Consider the following 25,765-nt stretch of genomic DNA (forward strand, 5'->3'; position numbering starts at 1 on the left):
AGTGTATAGTCTAAAGCTTTTAAAACTCTGCTCTAATTCTTTTAACTTCCCACACATCTATTCTCTGCACCAGCCTCCTCATTTCTCTTTCTCTTCAGTAAACTTATACCCTTTCTAAAGTGCCCAGAGAAGACGCCATAGATGAAATGTTGCTTTAGCTTAATTTCCTATTCCTAACATATGCTTTAATTAATGTCATTTTCTTTGATTCGCTGCCAGCATGCCAGTGCAGCACTTCCTTCGTTTCCCAACCTTTACCGTAACCTTGTGGGAATGAGTATCGGGTGTTCACGGCTGATTTCATCTGTTTCAGAGCGTTTATCTGAGCCTCGTGGTGTCTGCAGCAGCCATCCATTGCACCGGCACGGCGTCCAAACTGCAGCGTCCTCCACCGCTGGAGGGCTGAGCGAAGGCTGCAGGGAAGGGTCTGTGTACACAAAGTACTCACCGAGGTTTCTGACATTTTCTACAGATGGAGCTTCAACGCAGGATGGCAAACCAGGGGAAATGGGTAAGGGACCACAGCTTTCTGTGGGTCAGGATGGGAGCGGTCATAGGGGAGCAGCAGCCGTGGTTGGGGGCAGAGCTCCCTTCTCCCCAGCTCGTAGCAAAGCGCGGGGCATAGCGGAGACACCAAGCCCCTGCACAGAGCAATGGGGGCTCAGCGGATGAGAGCAGCATCTGCTGTCTTCCCTGCGAGCCTTCGGCTGCTCCAAAATATCGTCCCATCAATTTATTACAGGTGTGGAGTGAACAAGAAGCCTCTTTGCCATCCCTCTGGCTGCTCCCACTGCAGGGCAAGACCCGTGTGGCCCCATCACCTGATACAGGTGCAGGTTTGCAATGTCCTCCGTCCAGCCGGGGCTGACTCAGCCAGCTCAGAGCTTCTCATTTGGGGATCCTTTTTCCTCCTTTCTCCTGAAGGAGCTGGCTTGGTCCCTATCCCAGGCAGGAGAGGGCCCTTCTGTTCCTCATGCCCCTCGCACCCCTCTGGCTGAGGCGCTTGTTGCAGGAGCCCGGAGGAACGTTCAGCAATTGTCTGTTCTGGCCCCAAATCCCTGGCACTCGCACACAGCAGGCCTGAAATGGCCCCTTTCCCAGACAGCTCTTTAAGCAAGGTTTTCCTGTCTCTCTCTTTAATGACTCTCAGCCATCCTTTCCCCACTCGCTGGAGCCGGGGCAGATGCGGGGGGGCGAGCACCCCCTGCTCCCACTCCCCCCCGCTCCCTTCCCTCTACCCACAGCATATTTGGGGTCCCACAGCAAGTCTTGTCCCCCTAGGAGGAAATTCCCAGCTTCTGGGCCTGACCCTATTTGCTATCATTTCCCTTTCCATTTACTCCTATAGAGAACCCCCCCCAGGAGCAGGGGCGATGTCTTTTTGTGGCTCTTTCCCCCCTTACTCCAGGGGCAGAAGCACCCTGAAGGCTGTGTTCTGCTCTCAGAGTAAGTGTGCTCGCTGGGTGAGGAGGAAAATGTCCCGAATGGGTATGGGGTTTTGTCCTGGGCTGGCCCGGCCCCATTGCAGCCCCAGGGCTGTGCTCCACCCGTGGTGGCAGTGGGGCAGGAGGGGGATGCAGCTGTGCCCCAGGCCAATGCGAGGGCCCTTACTGGGAACCAAACCCAGTCCGAAGCTTTATGGGAGAAGCCTGACAGGAAATCCCATCCCCGTGTGTCCTGATGGGACGCAGTGGTGGCTTTTGGCAGGCTCTGCCGACCTGCTTGCCGGGAAGGAGCCGCTCGCTGCCTTTTACTCCCCCTTTCCTCCCTCCCTTCCACCCTGCAGCCTCCCAGGGCTCCCCCCAGCCCCACACTGCTCCGTCCCGATGTATGGGGGGAGAAACCCGATGTCACCATGCTGCCCCATGGACCTCTCCCTGGGGTGTCCTCCTCCTGCAGCCCCCATCCCGCTGCCTTCCTCCCCAGCTCCTCTGCCTCACCTCGCCTTCCTCGGGTGCTTTCCGTCCGCCTCTCCAGCAGCTCAACGTCTGGACGTGTCCCTGTGCCTCCCTGCTCCAGCACGGGAGCCTGTCGTGCTGCGGCTGGCAGCCTCCACAGGCACTGCTTCTGCCTTTTCCCTCCTCCCTTTTTGCTCCACACCAGCCTTCCTGAGCCCCCAGAGCCTCCTGCTGCTTCAATCTGCCCCGGGGTGATTTGGCGAGGACCCGGGACAGGACAGACCCCTCTCCCGTAGGCACCTGGCAAATGTTTACACCCCCCTGTTCCGTGTTTGCCCTCGGCTTGGTGTGTCCCCTGAGCCCCAAAGCTGTGATGTCTCCCCCGTAGGCAGCGAGAGCGCCGAGCCTCGACATGTGGCCGTGCTGCGTGTGGGGCTGCTGGCGCTGGCAGGGTCTGGTCCTGCTCCAGAGAGGAGGAGGAGGAGGAGGAGGTTTCCCCGTGGGCAGCACTGCAGTGTTTCCACTGGACTGGCTGAAAAGAGCCGCAGGATCCGGCCGGGAGCAGGGGCCTTGCGTGCGCCCGCCTGGGAGGTGGCGGCGTTGTGGATGGCTGAGGATGCTTTTGCCTAAATAGCAACAGGACGCTAAGGTAAACACGAGAGCGTGGGCTGAAGGCTCGTCCCGAAGCACGGAGGTGCTCAGCAGGCGCTACCAACAGGCACCCACACGCTGCTCTGCTGCCTGGCTCCAGCCCCGGGGCACTGGGATCTGTCCCGGGGGAGAGGGTGCATGGTGGACGTGGTGTTTAAATGTGGCCACTTGGCTGTCCCTGGTTATTGCTGCGGGGCCGTGTCAGGGCTGGTGCTGGGTCTTTGCCCAGTGTTTGGGCAGCTGCCTTCATCCCTCGTGCTGGGAATTTCCACCCAGACAAGCATCAGCCCCCGCTCACCCTGCAGGACATAGCAAAAACCTCCTTGTGCCCCGCACAGCCCCAGGGATGTCCCAGCCCCTGCGCAGGATGTGTGCGCGATGCCAAGCGTGCCGTGCTGAGTCGCGGTGCTCTGAGCCTGCGCCGCTCGGTGTGCAGTGCTGTGAGGACGTTCCCCGCTCTGATGCGAGGCTTTCGGGACAAGCCTCTCTTTTCTTCCTGCCTGGTGAGAGGTGACTCGCAGCATTGTCACTCGGGGGATTTATGCGCTCGATTTTGCTCCCAGCCCATGTGCTCGCGAGCAGCCTAACCAGGGGGCTGTGGGCATCCTCCTCCAGCTCCACCACGGGCGCTGAGCGGCCCTGGGGCTGTGCACCCTGCCCCGCTCCCACCCACAGCCCCGCCACCCGTGGGCCTCGGCCGTGGGCACCCCTGGGTGCTGGTGGTGCTGACCCCCTGACCTGCCGTAAACGGCGGCCACGAGGGATGCGGTGGCGGTGGCAGGGCCTGCTCGGCCTGCGATGGCTTCGTGCAGGAACAAAGTAAAACAAAGCAGAACAAAGCTGAACAAAGCCACCCTTGCGCCTGCAGCCAGGCTGTGTAAAAATCCTAAAGCACTGAGCGCCAGGCATTCGGTTTGGCTGTTGTGTTTTAAGCCCCTATTTCCATTTTGGCGTGGCCCTGTTGGCCTGCTCCAGCATGCTGCAGCCCCAAGGCTTTTTTCATTAAAAAATAAAAAAAGCAATTGCGGAGTAGATGGGGCAATTTTTTTTGGTAAATTTTGAAGTGAAATCAGACCTTCGGCTAGGAAAAACCATTGGGAAAGGCTAGCTCGGTGTAATTTTTACCAGGGCACTGATCTCTGCATTATTCTTTCCTACAAAGACTGTCTCCAAGCTCACAGTGAAGTCTCTTCCACACAAAATGTGCAACGGACTTGAAATATTATTTTTCTCAATGCTATTTTAGAGAATAACAAGACAACATTTTGAAAAATATAAATCCAGAGCAGTCAGACAAAATTATCTAGTTTTAAAAATTAAAAGAATTCTACAATTGTTTATTTTAATTTGCAAAATGCTTAAACTTTAAAAAATATTATGGATAGATAAATATTCGTTCAAAGTTTAATTTTACTGGTTGCATAACGAACCTTGACTGTTTCGCATCCTGCGTAGCGTACCTTGAAATTCCAGGAGGGTAAGTACACTTGGTACGCCGTGACAAAATTATCGAATCCCCCCCGAATATTTAAAGCCCAGTCGGATGTGGTCGTTCCGTTCAGTCACCCCGTTTCGGCAGAGCTCGGTGCGAGTCTGAGTAAGGCACCATTTTACAACGTTTTAAAACATTCGTTAAAATATTTACTTAATGGGCTAAAACACGGCCAGAGAGCACACGAATGTGCCCAGGTCAGGCAAACACATGCAAATAATTCGCTCGAACGATTTAGAAGCAGAGCATCACTTGCATTTAAAGACGTGCATATTTCCAATACCCCCTCAGCGCATCTATTTTAGGCAGATGCTTAAGATTAAAGGGCCGCATGTCAGAGCGTATCTTACCCTTGCTTCTTGTCATCGTTTCTTTGCAATTTGGTTTTGTGTTTCCCTTTCAGCCTAGAAGTGTTTGGTACCAGTCTCTTGGCAAAAGAGCCTGAGGAATGGAAGGATAAAGAAATATGACCCAGCTGCTATGCACAATGAGGTTTGTAAGTCCTTGTATGGTATAAATAAGCATATTACACAGTTATTAGAAATTTGGCACTGTCCCTGTTTAGAAGCCCGACTCTGATGCTCTGTAGTTCCTCCCGCGTACGCGCACATTTCAGGGTTACGCTCCGTGCCTTCGGCGGTTTTACGGGCCAAATTCGGCAAGTTTCTCTCAGTCCTCAGCCGCTCAAACCCTCAGCAGCGGTGCGAACCGGTGAGTTTCCGCTCCAGCCAAGAAATCTGTGCCAACCTAACGCGGCCGAGGCTCGGTCCTGCCTTCGCCTCGCCAGGGCCGCGGCGTCCCCCCGCCGTCGGGGCCGGCAGCGGCCGCGGGGCTCGGGACTCGCTTCTGCCCTCGTCTCCTCTTGCGTAGGATTTTTTTTTTTTGGGGGGGGGGGGGGGGGGGGGGGGGAAGAAGCAAGAGCGAGGGAGCCGCGGGGGCCGGGCGGCAGGTAGCGCAGCCCGCAGCCTTTCCTTTTCCCGGCCCGCAGCCTGCGCGCGAGTGTAATTAGTGGAGAAAAGCGACAGGGAGCTTTTATTAATCGCCGGTGTTCAGGGCCAAGGCATGAGCAAGCCCGGTGACAGTGATGAGTGGGTTGGAGCGCCGGGCCCTGAAAGCAGGGCTTATCCTCCCCCTCGCCTGCTCCTTTGACTCGGCGGTGATGAGCCACGAATCGGAGCCACCCTGCCGTCGGGGATCCGGCCGTTTATCTGCCGGGTGATGACAGTCGGGCTGGGTTTGAGCCTCGCCGTGAATTGCCGGAGCCTCTTGCAAGCGGCCGGCGCTGCCGCGGCCGGGGGGCTCCGTCGCGGAACGGCCGCGGTCCCCCCCCGCCCCCAGCTCCGACGGCACCGGCACCGACCCCGGGGCTCGAGGTGCGGCCGGTGGAGCCCCGGGGGAGCCCAGCCCGCTGCGGGCAGGTGCCGCGGCTCTCCGCATCTTCTCCGGCCTCACGGCACGGCGGGGCCGTCCCGGTGCCGCCGAGCGCAGAGAGCCCCGGCCCGGGGCGGAGAGGGCCCGAAACCGCCGCTCCCGCAGCCCGGACGGGGAGGGCCGGGGCTGGCGGGGAGGAGGGGGGCTTTGGCTTTGTTTTAATTAATTCCTCCCCACTCGGGGATCGCCCTCCCCCCAGCCTTTTTTTTTTTTTTTCCTCCAAGAGGGGAAAAAATGCATTTAACGTAGGAAAGCGCAGGAAACGCCCGTGATTCCCGCTGCCCCTGTCCGCGGCTGCAGGAGGAAGGGGTGGCAGGAGAGAAACCCAAATAAAGCCGAGCGACCGGCACCAGCCAAGGTGCCGAAATTCCCCCTGCCCGGCCCTGGGCCCCGCAGCCCGCGGGGAGAGCCCGGCCCCGATGTGGGAACGGTGGCGGTGCAGAGCGGGGGCTGCGGCGGTGCCCGGCTGAGCCTCCACCGCCGCTCCGGCCCGGGCCTGTCCCGTTCCATCCCGGGCAGACCCACCGGGACGGCTGTTCAGCCCCGGACCCTCTCGCCCCGGCCCCGCAGGCTCACGTCGGGGCTCACCGCCGGCCCGGTCTCACCTGCGACGGCTCCGGCCCGGCCCCGCACGGCTCCTCCGGGAGCAGCGTGTCGCTGCCTCGCCCGCATCCCCCGGCCTGCCCGGGCCTGTTTTTTTCTTTCTTTCTTTCTTTTTTCTTTTTTTTTTTCTTTTTTTTTTTTTTTTTTGGTAGGAGTGGGAAAAAGGTTCATTAAGAGGTTGACCCCAGTTTACTTTTTACTCTGCTCCTGTTCCCAATTTCGGCACCACGTGACGGTGGGAGTGAGTTCGGGTTTAAATTCACTTTCAAGAAAACCCCGATTTAAAAAATCCTGCCCCGTGAAGCCCCGGCGGCTCAGGGCGCTGTCCCAGGGCACCTTTGGCCCCCCCCCGGCACCGCCGGCTCCCGCGGGCGCGGAGCGAGGTGCGGCCTGGCAGAGGGGCTGATGGGGCTATCGCGATATAGGGCACGGCAGCGGGGCTGTCGGGACACGGGGCAACGTGGGCGCGTTTCGGCTGCGGGCGGGTGTGAGAGGCCGCTCGGAACCGACGACAGCGCTGAGGGGGGGGCGGGCTGCTCTCGGTTTTGGGAATCGCGACAGCAGAGCTGATGTGGCCCGTTGAGTCGCGACAACGCTCGGGAGCTCTCCCGAGGGGTTTCTCCCCCTGATCGCTGGGTTTCTCTTGGCGCTGGGCACCCCGAGCAGGCCGCGCCGGTGGCCGGAGGGTGCCGGGGCTCCTGCCCGGGGCTGAGCGGCACCGGCAGCGCATCCCCGCCCCCGCCGCGCTCACCTCGGGGCGGCCCCGCCGGGGGCGGCCCGGGCCTCGCCGCCGCTTTGTCTGCGCCCGCCCCGCTCCTGCCCGCCTCGGGACGGGGCGCAGAGCTTCCTGCCGGCTCCGGCCGAGGAGGGGGCGCCGTGTTCCCCCCCCCCCCTCCCCGCTGTCGGTCGGGGACGTCCGCACCCGAAAAGCAGCCCGCATCCTCCGGCCGGGCCGGCGGGACACGTTGCAGCACAGCTCCCGCTGCGGCAGCACCGGGGGGAAAGCCCGAGGCCGCCGACCTCTCCCCAAGCACAGCCCCCCCGGACCGGGCCGGGCCGGGCCGGGCCGCGCCGAGCCGCGCCGCGCATCCTAAGGCCCCTCCGGGCGGTCCCGGTTCCTCCGGGGGTCCCGCAGCTCCCGGCCCGCTCCTCCGGGCCCTCGCAGCGCGGCCTGCGGCCTCCGAGGCCTCCCGAGCCGGCCGCCGGGCTGCAGCCCCCGGCCCGTTCCCGGTTCCCCCGGCAGCCGGGGAGCGCCGGGCCCGTCGGGGCCGGGAGGAGGGGGCGCGGCGGGGCCGGGGGTGTCCCCCTCCCCCGGGGCCTCCCCGCCACAGGCGGCCCCGCTCGCCGCCGGGCTCCGAGCAGGCCGGGCAGGCCGCGGGAAGGGCCCGGGGCTCGGGGGCCGGGCTGCCGCTGCCCCGGGCCGGTGCCGGGCTCGGGGCCGGGCCGTCGGTGGGCGCGGGGCCGGGGCCGGGGCGAGCGGGCCGGGCCCGGCGGAGCGGGCCAGAGCTGGTCTGTGGGGCCGTGATTGACAGCGGCAACGTCAGCAACAGGAGGGGAAGGGAAAAGGGAGGGGGGAGACAAAGAGGGAGGGAGTCGAAAGGCCCCAAACTGGATCTTTATGGAACATTTTTCGCGAAGATCAAGGGAAAGTGAATCCGCGCAGTGGGGGATGCCCCGCACGCCGCTGCCATCGGGGGCCGCCGAGCCGCGCCCGGCCTGAGCGCCCCGCGGCTGCCCTTCATGCCGCAGCCGCCCCGAGGCGACGCCAGGAGCCCCCAGCTGCGCCTCCTGCCCCCCGGCCGGCCGTGTAAGTCCCGGGGCGGGGAGAAGGAGCGCGGAGCCCCGCGGGGTGGGAGCCCCGCAACCCGCCGGGCCCCGGCCTCTGCCTCGGCGGCCCGGCCCGGGGCAGCCGCCGCCAGCCCGCCCCGCTGCCCCCCGCGGCCTGCGCCGCCCCGGAGCCGGCTCCCGTTCCCCGGGCTCCCGGCCTCGGACAGCGGCGGGGCCCTCGGGGTCGCCGGCTCCCACCTGCGCTGGCCCCGGCTGGGGCCGCCCCGTCCAGCCCCGTCCCGTTCCACCGAACGGGGCTCTCGGGGCCGGAGGGTGCCGGGCTCTCGCCGTGCCCGGGCGGCTGCGGAGCCGAGCCGTCCGTCTGTCCGTCTGCACGGCCAGGGCTCTCCGCGAAGCTCGGCTGTGGCTGGAGCGGGGCTCGGCCCTTCGGGCAGGACCGGCGGGGCCGGGGAGCGGAGCGCTCCGTCGGGGCCCGCACGTCCCGGTGCTGACAGCCGGCCCCACCGCCGTTCCCCGAGGGCAGCGCCGGTGTCGGGGCGAGCAGGGCCGGGGCTGGGAAGCCGCAGCCTCCCTCGAGAGGGGAGCGGGGCGGGCGGCCGCGTCCCTCCGCGCAGTAAAAGTCGGGCTTGATGCGCGGCAGCCCCGGCAGAGCTGTCAGGCCTTATCTTTATTGGCTTTTCCCAGTCTCCGTCCAAGTTTAAGAGGGGCCCTTTTATCTCGGAGCCCTGCACTCCCTCGTGTTTACGCCACAGCGCTTCGCCCGCGGCCCCGAGCGCCGTCGCGGAGCCCCGCAGCTGCGGCCGCCCGACGGGACGGGACGGGACGGGACGGGGCAGAGTGAGCGGCCCGGGCCGCCCTCCCCGACGGGTACCGGGCCCCGCACGGCGGCGAACAGCGGGGAGGGGAGAGGAGAAAGGTTCGCGGCGGGGAGGCTGCGGCCGCTTCTGAGCTGCCGAGCTCCAGGCGGGAGCGCAGCCACGCGTGGGCAGCTCCCCGGGGAGCGCAGGCGGGCTCGGCCCGGCTCGGCTCGGCTCGGCCCGGCCGGGCACAGCGGCTTTTCCCCGGGGCCGGGGCCGTCCCGTGCCAGTGTCGCCGAGCGCAGCCCGGGGACGCTCCGCCGGGCCTGACCCGGGGCGGGGGGCGCGGGCTGGAAGTGGCCCCCGGTGCCGCGAGCTAATTGTGCGCCTCTCTCCCCCCCAAGGAAATGCTCCAGGAGAAAAGCCTGTCTGAAACCGAGGAAGGGTTTCCAACAGCCCCCGCGCCCGGCCATGCGGACTCCTCCGCGGGCTCCCCCGTCCTCGGCGTAGCCGGGGGGAGCAGCACGCCGCTCAGCAGCCCGCAGGTCCCCGACCCCGAGCAGGTACGCACCGCCCGGCCCGCGCCGTCGGGCAAACGGGCACCGCCGCTCCCCGCGTCCCGCCGGGACGGGCAGAGGCTGCTCTGTGCCCCGGAGCCCCGGGTGGCGGTGCCGGAGCCTCCCTCGGCCGCGCATCTTCCTTGGCTGTGGGTCGGGGTGCGGGGAAATCGCCAGGGAATCGCGCTTTTTAATTTTTCTTTTTCCCTTTTGTCCTTCGTTTATTTATTTTGTTCCCGTGCGAACAGGCCGCTCTGCCGGCCGTCGGGTGCGCTCCTGCTGGCAGGGCGAGCCCGGGCGCTGCCCCGCGGCCCCCGGCGCCTCCCGAGCAGGATCCGGCCCCGCGGTGGCTGGCGTTGGTTCCTTTTGGTTGATTTAAAAAAAAGATTTTTTTTTTTTTTTTGGTTAAATCAAACTTCGCGTCGCCTGCGGCCGCTCGGGCCATCGCGGTTTCTCTGCCTTCAGCCCCGCAATTCCCCTCAAATTCTGCGGAAAGTAACGCAGAAATCGCGGCTCAGCTGAGCCGGGAGGAGCCGCGGATGTCCCCAGGATGTCCCCGGGATGTCCCCAGGATGTCCCCGGGATGTCCCCGCGGCTGCTCCCGGCCCCGCTTTCAGGGAGCCCCTGGGCGCCATCGGGGACCGTCTGCGCCATGCGGGCGCACAAACCCCTACGAAAAAAAAAATAAAATAAAATAAAAATAAGAATCCTTCTGGCCGCAGCTCCCGGCCTGGACGGGAAACTGCAGCTAGAGCCGGGCTGCGTTGGTTTCTCTCCTTTTTGGCAGCGGGCGGTGCAAGTTTCGGGCCCCGGCCCTCCCGCCGCGGCTGGGGCTTCGCGGCCGCCTCCAGCCCCTCTCTAACGCCCCTCGCCATGTGCTGCTCTTTCTTCTCACTATCTTTATTTTTCCAGACAATAGAAAATATCAAAGTCTATCTCCACGAGAAGGAGCTATGGAAGAAATTTCATGAAGCCGGCACCGAAATGATCATAACCAAGGCAGGCAGGTTAGTGACAATTCCCCGCGACCACCGTTGGGTTCCGAGCCGTACGAAATGGTCCTGCTCGAACCCTTCGGGGACGGCAGAGCTGCTGCGGTCGGTGGCATTTTACAAAATTATGATCGTGATCGCACATTTCAGGACATTTTTTCTGTGTAAGCTGTGCATGTGTTCGAGTGGGGCAGCAATAAGCCTGTGGGTGCTGGAAAGAGTTGCGGAGTCGTTTGATAAATTTAGCCTCGATTCCCTTTGGTACCGCTTCGTTGTTTTTTATTTATTTATTTATATATATATTTTTAAGACTTTGGCATGATAGTAGTTCCACTTCTATATTTTTTTCCAAAGCAAACCCCACTCCCCTGCTTTGCACAATGCAGTAAGAGCTGTGTTGGGATACTTTGCACTAAAATGTTTGCAACATGAATGTTTAGGATGTGCTTTAATCTCAAAACTGGAAGAGTGCGAGGTACTACCTTATGGTCAGTTAGGTGTGGAAAAGTTCTGCATTTTCTTGAGAGCAGACAAACGTTCATGATTTTTACCAAATCAGAGCATCTTCAGCTTGCGAAGCCGGGCTGGGGCGGGAGGGCTGGGAACCGTCCCTGCGCCTGCCTTGAGCTCCCTGCCCACCCCGCGCTGCTCTGAGCAGAATTAACACACAAACCTCAGAAAATCACCAGCCCAGGAGTCAGACCGGTCCCAACAAAAATAGCCAGCTGCCACTGCGGGCACCGAAACATCTGCCCTTGGCTTCTGCGGCAGCCAGCTCGCATCGCTGCTGCTGGAAAATAAAAAATGCCAGAACTGGGTGTTAAAACGCGTTTAATTCTCATCCAGCTGCATGTTTTGCTGTGCCCTGTAATTGCTGATTTTACACCACGTGGAGGAGGGCACTCGAATAATGAAGAGCGAGTAGAAAAAAAGGAAAAAAAAAAAGCCCAATCTGCACGCATGCTGTCGGTTGTCCTGCGGTCCTCATCCTCCGAGCGCAGCAGTCGGGGTGCGGGGGGGTCTTTCCTTGTCTCCTCCAGTGTCCCAGTGCCCTCCCCGGCCCCCACCCTGCTGGGGGGCCATGAGCGGCTCCTTCACCTTCCCTCTGCTCCAGAGCGGCCAGGCAGGGTGGGGATGCTTTCGGTAATATCCCCGGTAGTCCCCCCCCAGAGAGGAGGGGATGCTCGATTTATTTGTTATTTGGCCTGCGTATGAAATGCTTGCTCAGGTAACTCAGTCCTTACCACGCCGTGTTTTGGTATGTAAAATCTTGGGGCTTGGTCTGTAGCTTCTAGCGCTGGGAAGAGCCGGATTCATTTTGATAGGTCTGCTACCTAAGTCAGCTAAGACGAGGGGATCAAGACCTCAGATATTTTACCCTTAATTTATAGTATCTGAGTGTGTCTGTGCGGGACATGTAATATCTTTACCAAATTCTAGACCCTAAGCATCCCAAATGTGCATGTTATCTCTTTGTAAGTCTTAACGTGGATTGTTTAAACAAATCCATATGTATAGGGCTCAGTCCCGCATTCTTTGTCCGCCGGAGCTGGCAGTGCACACGTAGTCACCTTCCCGAGCGTGTGCATGGGACAGAGCGGGCGAAGGATTGACCCCAAGATGCACAAAATTTTGTTTTTTAAGCTAGCAAACCAAACTCTCTTTTGGTGAAAATCAGGGCGGCGCAGTGCAGCTAAAACCATTTTAAACTTGTACCGGGAAAAAGGAAAAAAATATATAATAATTAAAAAAAAAAAAAAAGACCCCGGGGCTGAAATGCCGACGAATAACATGAAACAAAACAGTCGCTTCGTTTCTTCTCCCCGTGCCCAGCTGTGAAGGGTGCCAAAAAAAGGAGCAGCGAGGCCGGGGCCACGCGCGAAGTGGGGCGCGGGGGAGGGGGGGCGCAGGGAACAAATGACGAAATGAAAATCCGTGCTTGGTGCAGATTTTATTTCGGCCGAGTCATTTAAAAAAAAAAAAAAGAAAGAAAAAAGGAGCAATAATAAACCTCCCCTCGACCCAATTAAAAAATGACGGTTAATGGAGATTTGGACGTACTCGCATTTAGCGTTGAGGGGGAGGGAAAGCGGCTAATTGCAGGCACTAATTAGGACTCTAATCCCCCTCCCAGCAGGCACGGAGATGCCCCTGAATGCCGTTAGTTGAAATCGCCGGAGTGTCGGTCTGTCTGACCTCAAGGGGCACAAACGAAACGAAATCGAAGCCTGATTTTTAAATTTCAAACAACAAAACAGTGACTTTAATGACAAGCTCACTCAGTGGAGAGGAAATGTAAAGCTCGGCGGAAGCGTTAATTCCAAGGCAACGGTGTAAAATAGCCTTTCTGTATAAACAAGGCAAATATTGATAACTTGGGGGGGGGGGGGGGTCATTCGTTTCGTTCTTCGTAGAGCTCCTCAGAACGAGCCAACTATAAATTATCGAGAATTTAGGGCTGAGAATTACTTTGGGGGATTATTACTCCCTCTTAGGACTGATCTGTAGGAGACATTAGGAGAACACAGCAAGCTCAGCATTGCAATAGAAATCGTGTTGTTGCCAAGAAAGCTTGATTTATAAAGTGGAAACATCTTTAAAATGCGCTCGCTATCTTTTTAATGTTCGGCTGCTTCATTGTGGGAGGGAGGAAAAAAAAAAAGAGATTATTTTATATTAAAAGGATCGTCAAAAGATAAAAAGTTTATGTTAGCAAGGTTCCCTGAACTTTGCGTAAAACCGCTCGCCTCCTCCGTACATAAAACCCTGCACCTCGCGGAGCCCCGAGGATGGGACGCTGCGGCCCATAAATCAGCCCTTTGTCTTGTTCCCCCTGCTTGAGGTTTGCTCTAATTACGAATTTGCGCTCGGGAGAAATTTTCTTTCGCTGCTTTTAAAGGCCGGGTGCGGAGCGGAGCTCGCTGCGGCTACGCTGCTGCCCGCGGCCGGGGGCACCCCGGGGCTGCCCCGAGGGGCTGGGGACCGCCTCTGGGTGCTGTGGGGGGAGGCAGAGAGGGCACCGAGCACCGGGCAGGGGGCTCCGGGCTCCGTGCTCCGGGCCCCGCGGAGCTCCGCCCGCCCCCGCCCCGACGGGGCGGCCGCAGCCGCTGCCCCGCACCGCCGCGGGGGGACCGCGGTGTGGGCATCGCCCCAGCGCCCCCGTCGAGGTTTCCATCCCCCAGAAAGCCCCCCCCGTTTGCCAGGCAGCGAGGTGCCGCTGGATGAAATGAGTAAAATCGATGTGAAGGTAATAAAGGGGCAGCGGAGCTGAGGGTGCGCAGCCGCCCCGTGTACCTGCCCAGCAGCCCCGCGGGCAGCAACAGAGGGACCTCAGTATCACTCTGCTTGTCCAACGTGATGGCATTTAACTGAACAATTGCGATTATTTTTTTTTTTAGCCTTGTGGCAAAACCCATTTTGTCTTTCGTAATTCTTTGTTAGGTCCCAGCTTCCAAACCCCGTTTGTGCAGGAAGTTCAGCTTCACGAACACGCTCTCCCTGGCTCAGGACTTCTCGCCTCCTGCTAGCCTTGCTTTAGCTCTCGCTCTTCACTCCTTTTTCCAAGGTGCCAGTCTTTGCAGCATTGCAGTTTCTCTCCAGATACTGCCAGGGACAAAAAATTTGATGCAGCCTATGGCAAATCGGTAAAAATTAGCAGTTCACGAATGCCTAGTGACATTTTCCTGAGCGGTCACTGAAGAGAGAAAGGAGTTCCTCTGTAGCAGCACAACCTTCCCGGGATGTGAACGGGGGTCTTGAGATACTGAAACTGAGCTTTGGCCAGACTGCAGGATGTGCACAGGTACAAAGATAGCCTCAGTCTTCATGGTAGCAGGTTTTAGGAAGCATATGTAGGAAAATATTGTGCAGAAAAAAATCAATAAAGCAGCTTGCATGTGTGGAAAAGACGCAACCCCCCTTTAGATGTTCGAGTTTCATTTTAAGAGTGGCTTATTTCAGTTAAAAAAAAATCTGTTCTTAATCAACTTTAGTAAACCAAAATAAAACTAGTTTTTAGGACATCAAGGTTTGAAGAAGTATAAATGCTTTGGCTAAGCTGGTGCAGCTTTCCTCTGTGAATAATCCTTTAAAAGTTAAATTTTCCATGGCTCCGTAGGGCATATGGATGCCCAGTTCTCATTGCAATTAAAGGGAAATATTTGTCCAGAATCTTTTGAGGCAGTTACAAGAATCTCTGCTCAAGGTTTTTGATCCAAAAGCAAACCTTAATATCCTAGATCAGCAGAGGAATGTGAGCCATCAATTTAAAACTTGGAAATAAAGTAGATATTTAAGGAATGTTTGATCTGCTTAGTCCTAAATTCGGGGTCCTGGAATTACCCTGTTAGGGCAAACTCCTGCTTTGAGAGAAAGGAGCAGGAGCAAACTGTGATGGCTCTTGGCCGTGCTGCTAAAGATGTCGACAGCTTTGGCAGGGAAGATGGAGCTCTTCCACACCGAGCAGGGCAGGGATGGGATTTTAGTTTTTCATGTGCTTCTGTCTCCAACAACAACCTTCGCTGTTAGTCTCCTAAAGGCACGGGATGCTCACAGTTAAGCGTGTTCCCAAAGCCTTCCCCGCTCATCCTTAGGCTGCAGGAAGGGTTTGGTCAAACCCAGAGCAGAGGAAGAAGATCCCCACCACTGCCCAGGCTTCAGCTTTGCCTCGAAGCCCGCAGCGAGCCCACGGCTCCTCTGAAAGTTCCGGGGGACCTGCATGGCCGAGGGAGCTGGGCTGGCAAGGGGGCAGCTTTCCCTGAACCACGCAGCACCGGGACATCGGCCATGCTCTTGCGTGGTTTCTTCCTGCGGTGAAGCTTCCTGTGCCGATGCTTCCCGTCCTCCTGCATGTTGGGACCTTCCCCGCCGAACGTCGGTGTGGCAAAATGAAAGCACCGAGGCAAGAAGCCCTTCCACGCTTCAAGTCACCATGGGGCAAAGAGAGGAAATGTTTCTAGACCGTGAAACCAGCCATGCAGTTAACCAAGTTCTCAAGTATGTGAGAAACAATGTTTTATTTAAAAATTAGATGTGCTAGCCAGAAAAAAAAAATACAACCTCGCCATTCCAAAATATAAAAATCCTTTAACTGTCTGACCTTCTCATCACTAGGTCATGGTCCTGCCACCAGATAAATCTCTCCTATCTGTCCATAGACTGAGAGTTCAATGTTGCTTGTGTTAGTGACAGTGAATTTGGGGCTGAAAAATGAACTACTGATGAGAACTCCTGTTGAACCTGTATTGTTTGTTATTCTGAGGCAAGGATCTGGCATGGGCTAATCCAGCACTTCAAAGTTAACTGCTCTTACTTTGTATACAGAGCGTCATAGCGGAGTGGCGTGGGTGATAAGAGAAATAAGGGACTGAGGGTTAGGATACACTGGGAAAATGGGACCCTGTTGAAAAACCCTTTGATCTCTTTAAAGTATTTTCTGAAAGCAAGAATCTATCAAAAAGGAAATGCCATTTAAAAGGCTAAAAGAAACAGCTGACATCCCCAAATTTGTTTTAATTTGCCCCGGAGAATATTATATTTAGAGATGCGTTAAGTCAAGGGAAGAAATATTTGTCAAAAGAAGGGAAATTAGGAAAAAGAGGAAAGGTCATCAGAATGAGAACGTGGTTCTTGAAGCTCTACCATTTCATTTCTTTCTCTTCCCTCCTAACAATGAAGACGAGCAATAGCATCCTTAAGCAGCCATGACCAATTCTCGCGAGGAGTTTGGGGCTATGCTATTCATTATTGGCGTTTTAGATGTGTGATCTGCCTTGCTGCTTAGGGAATATCACTGGAGACATCTCCACATGCCCAGCAACTTCTGAGGAGGTGGTCCTTCAGCCGTGATATGGCATATTGGCCAAGATGTTGAGTGATTTTTTTATTATATTTTTTTCCTGATTGTTTCATGACCTGAACTGCCATAGGCGTCACCTTCCCAGACAGTGCTGTGCTGGAGCTCCTGACCAGCCAGTCCCTTAAAGGCCACTTTACTTGGTCGCCCCAAAGTCAAGGGTTGTAAAATCCTTGTTCCATTGAAAGCCCTGTAGAAAACAGGACTTCAGCTTCTGAATGTCTGACAGGCTATGGGACATTTTTACCCCTGAGAGGACAGAAGAAAGCCCTTGGTAGTATGAGAACCACCATCCACACCACGGGACACACGGTGAGCTCCAGTCTGCTTCAGAGAGCACCGATTCAGCCTCTGGTGAGGACGTGACTTGGGTTGCTCCAGCAGGACTCACGAGCCTTGTTTCCAAGCAGTTTTCCCCACAGAAACACCAGGCAAGTTCCTTACTTACTGCGGGTGGGCCAGAAGAAGGCCCCTTCCTCAGCAGGAGCATCGGCAATGTCTGCTTCTGAGCAGGACCAGACCCTTGGGAGCAGAAGGGGGTGAGAACCGAGGGGCATGCAGAGGCCACCCCATCACCCAGCAGTGCCAAGACATGTCCTTGGGACATGCATGTCCTGGCGAGCAGCATAGCTCGGGGTGGTTCTTGCTCGGATGAGTGTTTCCAGCCCTTTGATCAGCCCTGATGCTCTGGGCTTTGCTGGCTGCTGTCCCCTGTCCCCAAGGCCCTGTAGGACCTGGGAGCACCACGGGCATCCTGTACCTACCGTGCTGCTCACAGCAGGACCGGGACACAGGTCAGATGCCCATGGAGTGGCCAGGCCTGGAGAACCCGAAGGGCTGGGAACTGCTGCCCCGAATGAAAGCAAAGCCTTCCTCTTATCACTCTGTCCCAAACCCAACCAACCAATTACACATTAATTAAACTTTTTTTGAACATAATAGGAGCTTTGGCTCCATGTCAGTAACTGCTCCATGGTCGAGGGGATTGGATAGTAATAGAATAAATAAATAAACAAGAGATGCTTATTCTAACAGTTCATTTTAAAACAATTTGTGAATATCATGTAGAGATAAAATGTGCCTAGCATAAACTTAGCTAAGCAATGACTGCTTCATTATCAGAACAAATAATTCACTAGCACATCATCTTTGAAGCTTGGGAGGGCTACAGAATTGTGCTGCTTGTTTATTTTCCTGGCTTTTACTGTTTTTGCTACATTTCATCTGCACCGAGCGGTGGGGACGGGTTTAGCCGGGGCTGTGGCCGGGCGGCGCCGGCCCCGCTCATCCCCTCGGCTCTTCCCAAGGCACCAGCCCCGGCCCCGGCCCGCTGCCACTGGGGCCAGCCCGGCTGCTTTCACCTCAGGGCAGATGTGTGGAGCGAGGCAGCGCAGCCTTTATCCTGTGGTCGCTTTCTTTGAGGGCAGCTCTGTTGGGGAAGCACAAAAACGTCTTTGCACTGAGGTGGGAGCTGGCACCATCGCTGTGCCCTGCCACTGCTGGCACCTCGGGGCGTAGAAATGTCCCTGTCCCCTGCTCTGATGTCCAGCAGAGGGTTGTGAGGGGCGTAGGAGACCGTTAAGATGCTTTTGAGGAGTCTGTGTGGTCCCGTCTTCGCTGGCAGAAGCGGGTGGTGGACGTGTTCAAAATCAGGGCCTGCTGGTGCTTGGCTGCTCGCGCGGTGTCCGCCTGTGCGGGGTGGTCACCCAGTGCTCCGTGGGGCCGTGGCCACAGCCGTCACCCTGAGTTTGTGCGTGGGTTGGACAGGACACATCGTGCGGGCCTTCTGGAAACAGGGCGGAAAGGGGGAGATACAGGCCGTGGGACGGTGGCGGCATTTACGTGCTCAGGGCCCCAGGACACTATGTCTGACCAAGCTTTGGGTCTGAACCAAAGCCGGAGAGACCAGCAATTGCTGCTTTCAATCTCCTGGTAGCTGGTGACTTAAACTGCTGATGGTTACCCTGCGCCCTGTGTGTGGGCCCAGAGCTAAACCCCGGTGAGCTTCCCCGCTGCAGAGCGGCAGTGTGGCTGCTGTCACTTCGGCAAGTCCCAGATTCACCATTTCTGTGACCGGTTTCCACATGGGGAAGATCTGGCCAGGTTCAGGTTGCGTGTGGTGGCAGGCCTGAGGGGGCAAAGCACCAGGCCAAGCCCTGGTGGCACCTGGCGAGGTGCTGGCAAGCCTTCGTCGTGCCGAAGGAGCTCCTCAGCCGCTGCCGGTCTCGGCGCGAGGCTGTGGGCAATGGATGCTGAAGCAAGCTATTGTCAGGGAAATCTGGCACTGCGGAGCAGGCGAGTGCTCCTCATCCTCTGCGGAGCACGCCCATCCGCAGGAGAGTTCCTGCCTGCAGAGCCTTGGCAGAGCACTGCTGCGCCTCCAGCCCGCTGCCGCGCGGCTCCGTTGACCCGCCGTAAATTTGGGGAAGCAGGCAGGTTTTTGGCCACTTCCCAGGGCTCGCCGGGAGCTGCACGGGCCCACGGTGGGCACGGCTGCGCTGCTGCAGCCCCGCAGCTCGGCTGGGGTTTCTGCTCCCCTCTCCTGCAAGGAGCAGGACACGGTGTTAGGTGCTCGCGCGCCCTTTTTATTTTTATTTTTTTCAATTGAAACTCTATATGACTGCATTTTGTTGGACCCAGCTCTTCGATTTGTCATGCCTTCCCACCAGAAATGCACAACCCGTGTTTGTATCGTATTGCAAAGAGATATTTACTGAACGACTCCCTGCCAAGGGGTTGAGAAATATGTTTTCATTAAGAAAATTAAACTGACAAGTCCCTGGACAGCACATTAGTCGCATATTTTTTTTTTTTTAAAGGCCAAAATGCAGCAGCTAATAATAATGATGAAATGTCCTGCACAGCCAAATTACTAAAACCTACCCCATGTTTTCCTGGAAAAGAATGCGGGGAGTTGGCAAACGTGGCTGAAGCTCGGCTGTTGACTGCCTAGCCCAACGCTACCACCGCAAGATACTGAGCGGTTTGCAAGTTAAGCAACACCTTCAATCAGATGCAAGTCCCCATTTGTTATCCTTAAAGAATTTCTGCTGTATATATTATAGTAGTACTTTGGCTCTTTGTATTTATTTTAGAGGGCTATACTAAAGAACATTATAAACTCAGGCATGTCCATGCTGTATGAAGTCCATATGCTGAAGCTTAATTTTAAATGCCATTAAAAAAGCACTTAACATTTACAATATATCAGTCCGGCTACTTTAGCAGCTTGGATGTACTACAGTAAATGAAATGATTGAGAAAAAAAAGAAATTCAGAAGCTCGATGTTATAAAAATCCCCAATGCAGGGTGTTCTCTGGGTACAATGTAGCAACTGTCAAATTGCATCAATCTCCTTTCTGATTTTCAATCTATTTTTCCTCTTTTTGGTTTCATTTTCAAATGTAATTTTGAGGCCTAATTTTTTTTTTGAAATCTTGGCATTCAGATTGGATTCCTTATGCAATTTTTTTCAATGTGTGAATTGGGCTGTGTATTCGCAAATTGAAATGTCCTACTGTATTTATACAGGTGCTTACCTGTATGAGGACAAGGTTAAGAGGAGTGCAGAGTTTATGAATGAAAATCAAATACGGACATTGGTAAACCACCCCTTTTTAGTCCCGGCTAATTACATGGTAAACATCTGGAATTTATGCAGGGTGTGTAAAAGAGTCGATTGAGATGATTTCTAACAGGGCCCATTTTGTTGCCTTCTCCCCAAGCAGCGACAAAATGGTGCTGCCGAGCCGGGGCATCCCGGCTGCAGGAGGGGATGGCAGAACGGCCTGGGCGTCTCGTGGAGCAGTGACATCAGGGTTGGGCCCCTTGTTAATTACGGCAATTACAGTGACTGCAGGATGTAGCCATTTTCATCCTCCATCCTCTTGTGCTGATGACAAGGAGACTTCACAGCGGGTTGCTGCCTTGGCTCCCAGCTTGCTCAACTGACCGGATCGTTATTTTTTATTTTATTTTATTTTTTTCCACTGTATGAGGAGGATGTTGGGAAGATGGAGCCAAGAAAATAGTTGCTCAGAGAATGTAAAGTGCTTGCTCCTGCAAATCCTGGCTCCTGGTGCTTTCAAGAGCTCAGGAAGCGCATGGAGGTGCCTGTCCCAGTCAGGGCCATCTCCATTAGACCATGTATATGCTGATTTCATGGCCATAGCTTTATTAAAAATATATTCTTTAATATTTCATAGATTCCTTATGTATGTAAGATGTGTATACACAGCCTTTCATGATACACTGTTTTTGTTTTTCCCCATTTTTGTGCTAGCCCTTTGCACAGCCCGTGGTCTGGAAGGGCTGAGTTTAATTCAGGTGATGTGTAAGTAGCAGTAATGTTTTGCAGCTCATTTGTCCTAGCGTGAATTCCTCACGTGCTGGTGGTGGAGCTGCCTTTTGGGGCACTGCTCCAAGCTTTCCATCAGTCCGAGCTGTTTTGGCTTGCTCACTAACGTGTTAACCCTTTGCTTTTCCCAAGGAGGATGTTTCCTAGTTACAAGGTCAAAGTGACTGGAATGAACCCCAAGACCAAGTACATCCTGTTGATCGACATAGTCCCAGCCGATGACCACCGGTATAAATTCTGCGACAATAAATGGTAAGAGAACATTTCTGCATTTGCTTTCCTTTCAGTAAGAATTGCAATTGGATGGACTATTTGTGCCTTCCCTGGATGCCAACGTCCCAGAGCTCATGCATAGAGCAGTGATAGGTGCAACAAGCACAGGGGCTGGAAGTTAAAACCAGAAACATTCAAAATTAAGTGTTCTGAACAGGCTGGGTGATTACCTGCTGGAGCAAACTGCTAACACAGCTGGTGGATCTCCAGAGTGAGAGATCGAATGTCTTTTCAGAGGAGATGCTTTAGGTCAAGCATAGGTTGTTTGGCCTTGTGCAGGCATCAGAGGGTGAAGCCACAGCCTGTGTCAGGGCCTGGACTGGGTGATATAATGGTCCATTTTGGCCTTAAAATATATATCTATGTCTTAAATTCCTTCTCCTGTACCAATATTTTGCATTTAGGAGGTCAGCTACGAAGTAAAATGTGGGGTCATTTACTCCAAGCCCTGTTCAGTCACGCTTGCTTCAGCAGAAGGGAGCAGCTCTTCCGCCTACCGCAGTCCAGCTCCGGACCCAGCTTTTTTCTTTTAATTTATTATTCTTCCTCCAGAGTTTCTTTCTCTTCTCTAATTCTTCCCTTTCTTGTGTTTTTGATAGTAAAGTTACTTACCACAGAGGCAGATGGGGTTTTTGCTTTCTGACAAAGGAAGCGTGTTTTTTTTCTCTCTTGGTTTTTACCCGAAAATATGCCTAGCAGCCTCCCTGACTGAGACTAGGCCGTGTTTTTTCCCCAAACCTTCCACCTACTGCTCCATGGTGAAAAGACGAGCAATGGAAAACTTTGTAGTCATTTTAATGGGAACAAGCCCAGTGACATCCTATAAAACTGCAATAATTTACTTGCACATTAGGGCTGCTCCAGTTTTTAAAAATTCCTTTTCTACTCACTTTTGTCCTGGAGTGCTGCTGGGTAAGAGGAGTGGACTGAGGGCCTCTGCAGCGCCCAGTCCACTTTGTGTTTTAACCATTAAGCCCTAGATGATGGATAGTTATTAACTCTGTTTAATTTAGCTTTTGCCAGCCCTTGAGCTGTTTCCCCTTTTCATTTTATTGCTGCTGGAAAGTCTCTGTTGTTTTTGGTAATATTGCTTTTATTGGTGTTTTATAAGAGGAGAACAATACACAGTAATGGGGCAGTTGCCATTAAGGGATGCATCAGAGTGAGATTTCACATCCGTGAACGTTAGCGGTGGGTTTGATGTGTGGGCAAGGACAGCTGGCAGAAGGGATGTGAGGGCAGAGCAGGGCCAGCACCCAGCTCCTGGGGGCAGCCCCGTCCCATGGGAGCCAGGGCCCCGACTGCTGTTGGGAACCTTCTCCTGGAGAAGTGCGTGGGATCATCCCCAGCTGCAGGATGGCCTTGGAAGACTTCTTCCATGGCCAGGCCTCTCCAAAAATCGAGGCAAGATGTCCTCCTTAACCCATGTCAACATGGTGACACCACCCCAGGGAAATGCCACGTGGAGCGGCGGAGATCCCAAACCCTGCGGGCAGCGGGAGCCTCTCGGGGCCTGGCACATCCCCCAGGACAGGGCTGCTCCGGGGCTCACAGGGGGTGGTGTGGGCTCAATGGCAAAACACTGTGACATGGGCTCTGCCCAGGTGGTGCAGTTTGTAACTGCTGTGTTTGCAGGATGGTGGCCGGCAAGGCAGAGCCGGCCATGCCGGGGCGGCTCTACGTCCACCCCGACTCGCCTGCAACGGGCGCACACTGGATGCGGCAGCTGGTGTCCTTCCAGAAGCTGAAGCTCACCAACAACCACCTGGATCCCTTCGGGCATGTAAGAGATAAATCCTGCGAGGGTGCTGGCTGGAGGGGGGGGCCGCGGTACTGAACGTGTGCGGACGGGGGTGCTGGCGGGGGTGACCCGGTTGGTTTAACTGTGGGTAATGGTACCTGTTCTGATGTGGCTGGGTGTTGGGGTGCTGAACGTGATGGGCAGGGGAGCAGGGTGACTGCTGGCTTCCCCTCGCCGAAAGGCAGTGTCTGCCGGATGCCACCGACCTTTTATTTTCTGCCTGGGAAGTTTCCAGGCAGTGCTGCAGGATTTTCAGCCTGGCCGTTGCTGCACAAAGCGCACGCAGCTCACACAAACAGGTTGCATAAACTCATTATTTTCCAAGCTGGCTTTGGCAGCCCTATAAAAGATCGAGTATTTTATTTGGAAAATCTTAATTCATGTGCGTTGCGAATGCAGAAGAGGGAAGTGCACAGTTATCTACCCCGGTGCACGTAATAACTGAGACCAAGGGCCCTTCCAGACTGCCAGGCAAGTGGACGCTTATATAATGCATGTGAAAACAGGGACCTGTCTAGTTTTCACTGCCTGAGCTGAAAGTCCCATAAAAATAAACAAACCCCACTGGCCACAGAAAGGGAAGGTAGGTTTCTAAATCCCTTTATGTTTAGTGCCATCAGCTCCTTCAAGAAACACAGGTAAGAGAGTCTACTTTTATCCTCATATCTGGGTTTTAACCTGCCATGCGTTTTGGCAGCAGCACTTTGCAGGGTGGGGGGCTGTGAAGAGGTCCTGAACGAGCGCACAAATAGAGCAGAAGGGTGTCTGCCGTGCCTCCAGCCACCAAAGGGCTTATTTTCACGTGGAGTAAATTGTCACGATGCCACTGAACAGCCGGGCAGGAAGAGTGAAATCCTCCCACAGCTGAACCGGAGAGAGGCAGGATAACCCTGGCAGTTCAAAAAAGCTGTTAAGGAGCCAGAATTTTTTGTCGCACTCATAATTTTCTGCAAATTTCACACTCCAGAAAGCACGCGCACGCGTCCTGGTGCCGCGGCGGAGCCCGGCCTGGCAGCAGCACGGGGCTGACCCTGCCCCAGCCTGCTGACCCCAGGGGAGCATGTGTGAGCTTCAAAGGCACCTCGGCACCATTTCATGCTGACATTATTAATCACAGGCCATCTCTCCCCTTCACTCGGCCCTGAGGGGAAAAGCACCAAGGAAATGAAAGGAAAATAGCTATGCTGGGGTCGCACAGTAGAAATTACACAGAGTCTGCACATGGCAGAGCTCAGGTGTCCGTAGCTGCACCGACCTGCTTGCTTTGCACGTGTTATTCCTGTACTCTTGTTTTTTTTTGTTTTTTTTTTTTTTTTTTTCTCTTGGTTAGCTGTGTAGCTTAATATATTGCTGTTTACGTTGTAAAATGTAAACCATAAAACATACAGGATGTTCGATGTGGCCGTAAAACAAACAGGATGTGCAGTGTTGTTTTTGCAACTTTCGACGCTTGCTTTTCCCGACTTTGTCATTTTTTAACTGCCGTTTTAACGCTGCATTTTCACTGGGAAGGGCTTTTTCCCCTGCTGATAAGTGCTATGCCCTCCTGTGGAGCTTCACTGGTGACACAGAGGGGTCTCTGTTTTGCAGCGTGGTGCAGGGCTCTGTCCCCTGGTGCCACAGGAGCTGTCCTGCTCCGTAGCACAGCCCAACACTGCTGGGCTGACGCCGCTGGGAAAATGCCTGGAATAAATCGTCCTAAGTGCCTGGGTCACCGTGTGGTTCAGGCATTGAAAACCTGCCTCGCCATGTGGGATTTAGCCACTTCTCTGACAATTCCTCTTTGGGCTTCTAAATTAATGGTCTGCTTTTGAGAAACCCGGAGTCGGTACTAGGTTAGGTTAGCGTGAATTTTCATAGCAGGAAATCCTGAAAACCATCCTGCTCCCGTTGCAGCCGCGGCTGATGTCCCTGGGACAGAGGCAGAGCCTGCCCGGTGCGGCACGGCCCGCCCAGCCCTGCCTGCCGCTCGGCAGCGAGGGCATTAAATTACGAAAAATAACAGCTTCTCATTTCTAGGAATTTGTTCCCAGCGATCGCAAACCCTCTCTTAAAGCTGCCTAAAACAAACAAGTCAGAAAAGCCGCACGGCTTGTTTGCCTTCTCGTGCTCCAGCGAAGCTTGCCTGCCATTTCCTTTTGTCTTTGATTTTCTCCAAACCTCAAAACCATGCTGAGAGATTTCTCCGGGCTTCCGCCGGTGCTTGCTTTGGGTGCGTGTGCAGCTGCCAAGCCAGACCCCGGCCCCCAGACCCCCCCCCTGCCCAGCACCCCACAGCATCGTGCGTGGGGAGCAGAGGCAGCGTCTAGCTCGGGGTGGCATGAGGCTCCCAGGAGCTCGGTGCTGGAGCACCGGCGGCTGCCGGGCTCCGTCCTCGTGCCGGAGCACCGGGTGCCTGGGCCTCACCTCACGGCAGGCAGCAATTCTGCGTCATTCTGGTGAATTTGTTGAAAATCAGTCCCCTGCCCCGACTCTGGGCGCTGTGATAGCTGCTTAACGTCATGGACGAGCGGCTTGATGCAGTTCATAAAGAGAAGTGTAGCTACAATTGAGGCTTAAATTAAGTAAGTTAAACAGCTTAATTAATAAGCCGTGGAGCTGAAGGCCATGCTGCAACCCATGGAATTAGACTGAAGATTATTTACGTGGGTTGTCGGAGGGGATGCCTTACAGTCTGTGCTGGAAAGCCTTGCTTTCTGACACTGATCCTGAAAAACCCAGCCGCCAACTGCTCCTCTGGGCGCCGGTCTCCAAAACCACGCTCCAGCTTCTTTCCCCGGCCAGTTATCTTTTGTGGTAAATGATTAGAGTTACAGGCGGAGGCATGGGAGGCATTTTTCAATGCAGACAAATAAAAATTTACAGATTTTAAATACGAAGAAATTAAGTGCAGAGCTCTGTAATCTGCACGCAAAACCCTCCGGGTGAGCCGCAGTGAACGGGTTTTGCGGCAGGGAAGCTCGTGCCCGCTCGCACACCACCAGCCGAGTGCGGGCTGTATATGTTACTCTTGGGGGATTTTTCGACCATGAAAGGCTTCTTTCACACCGGGCTTAACAACTGAGAAACGCTCACGTTGAGAACGGATTAAGAAATCGGCCGTCGCCGTAACGTTCAGCTACGGAGAGGTGGATCAGATCCTGAAGAGAGCATTGTGAGCCACCTACGCTTACAGAAAAATTGAGATGAATGCATTTTTTTAAAACCTCCACGCATGGAGGTGATCGGCTGGGTAGAGCCTCGGGTACCCCTGCATGGCTGCCAGTGGCT

At 55.4% G+C, this 25,765-nt stretch overlaps 1 protein-coding gene across 3 annotated transcripts in view; it reads left to right on the forward strand.

Annotated features, from left to right (window-relative positions):
* TBX4 (T-box transcription factor 4) overlaps nt 1-25,765 on the forward strand; it is a 44,585-nt gene that overhangs the window by 3,579 nt on the left and 15,241 nt on the right. The window contains exons 2-9 of one of the 3 annotated variants that reach the window (XM_083806303.1): nt 314-511; nt 743-836; nt 2,287-2,547; nt 4,445-4,752; nt 9,065-9,223; nt 10,130-10,224; nt 20,554-20,673; nt 22,330-22,477. In XM_083806303.1, the coding sequence (XP_083662429.1) occupies nt 9,068-9,223; nt 10,130-10,224; nt 20,554-20,673; nt 22,330-22,477 (519 nt within the window). In that variant the 5' untranslated portion in view covers nt 314-511; nt 743-836; nt 2,287-2,547; nt 4,445-4,752; nt 9,065-9,067. Of the gene's footprint in view, nt 1-313; nt 512-742; nt 837-2,286; nt 2,548-4,444; nt 4,753-7,427; nt 7,883-8,713; nt 8,731-9,064; nt 9,224-10,129; nt 10,225-20,553; nt 20,674-22,329; nt 22,478-25,765 lie in introns of those variants that run through there. The other 2 variants (XM_083806304.1, XM_083806305.1) reach the window with 2 other exon arrangements.

Source organism: Anser anser (genome assembly GCF_964211835.1).
Source record: "Anser anser genome assembly, chromosome: 20".
Lineage (NCBI taxonomy): Eukaryota > Metazoa > Chordata > Aves > Anseriformes > Anatidae > Anser > Anser anser.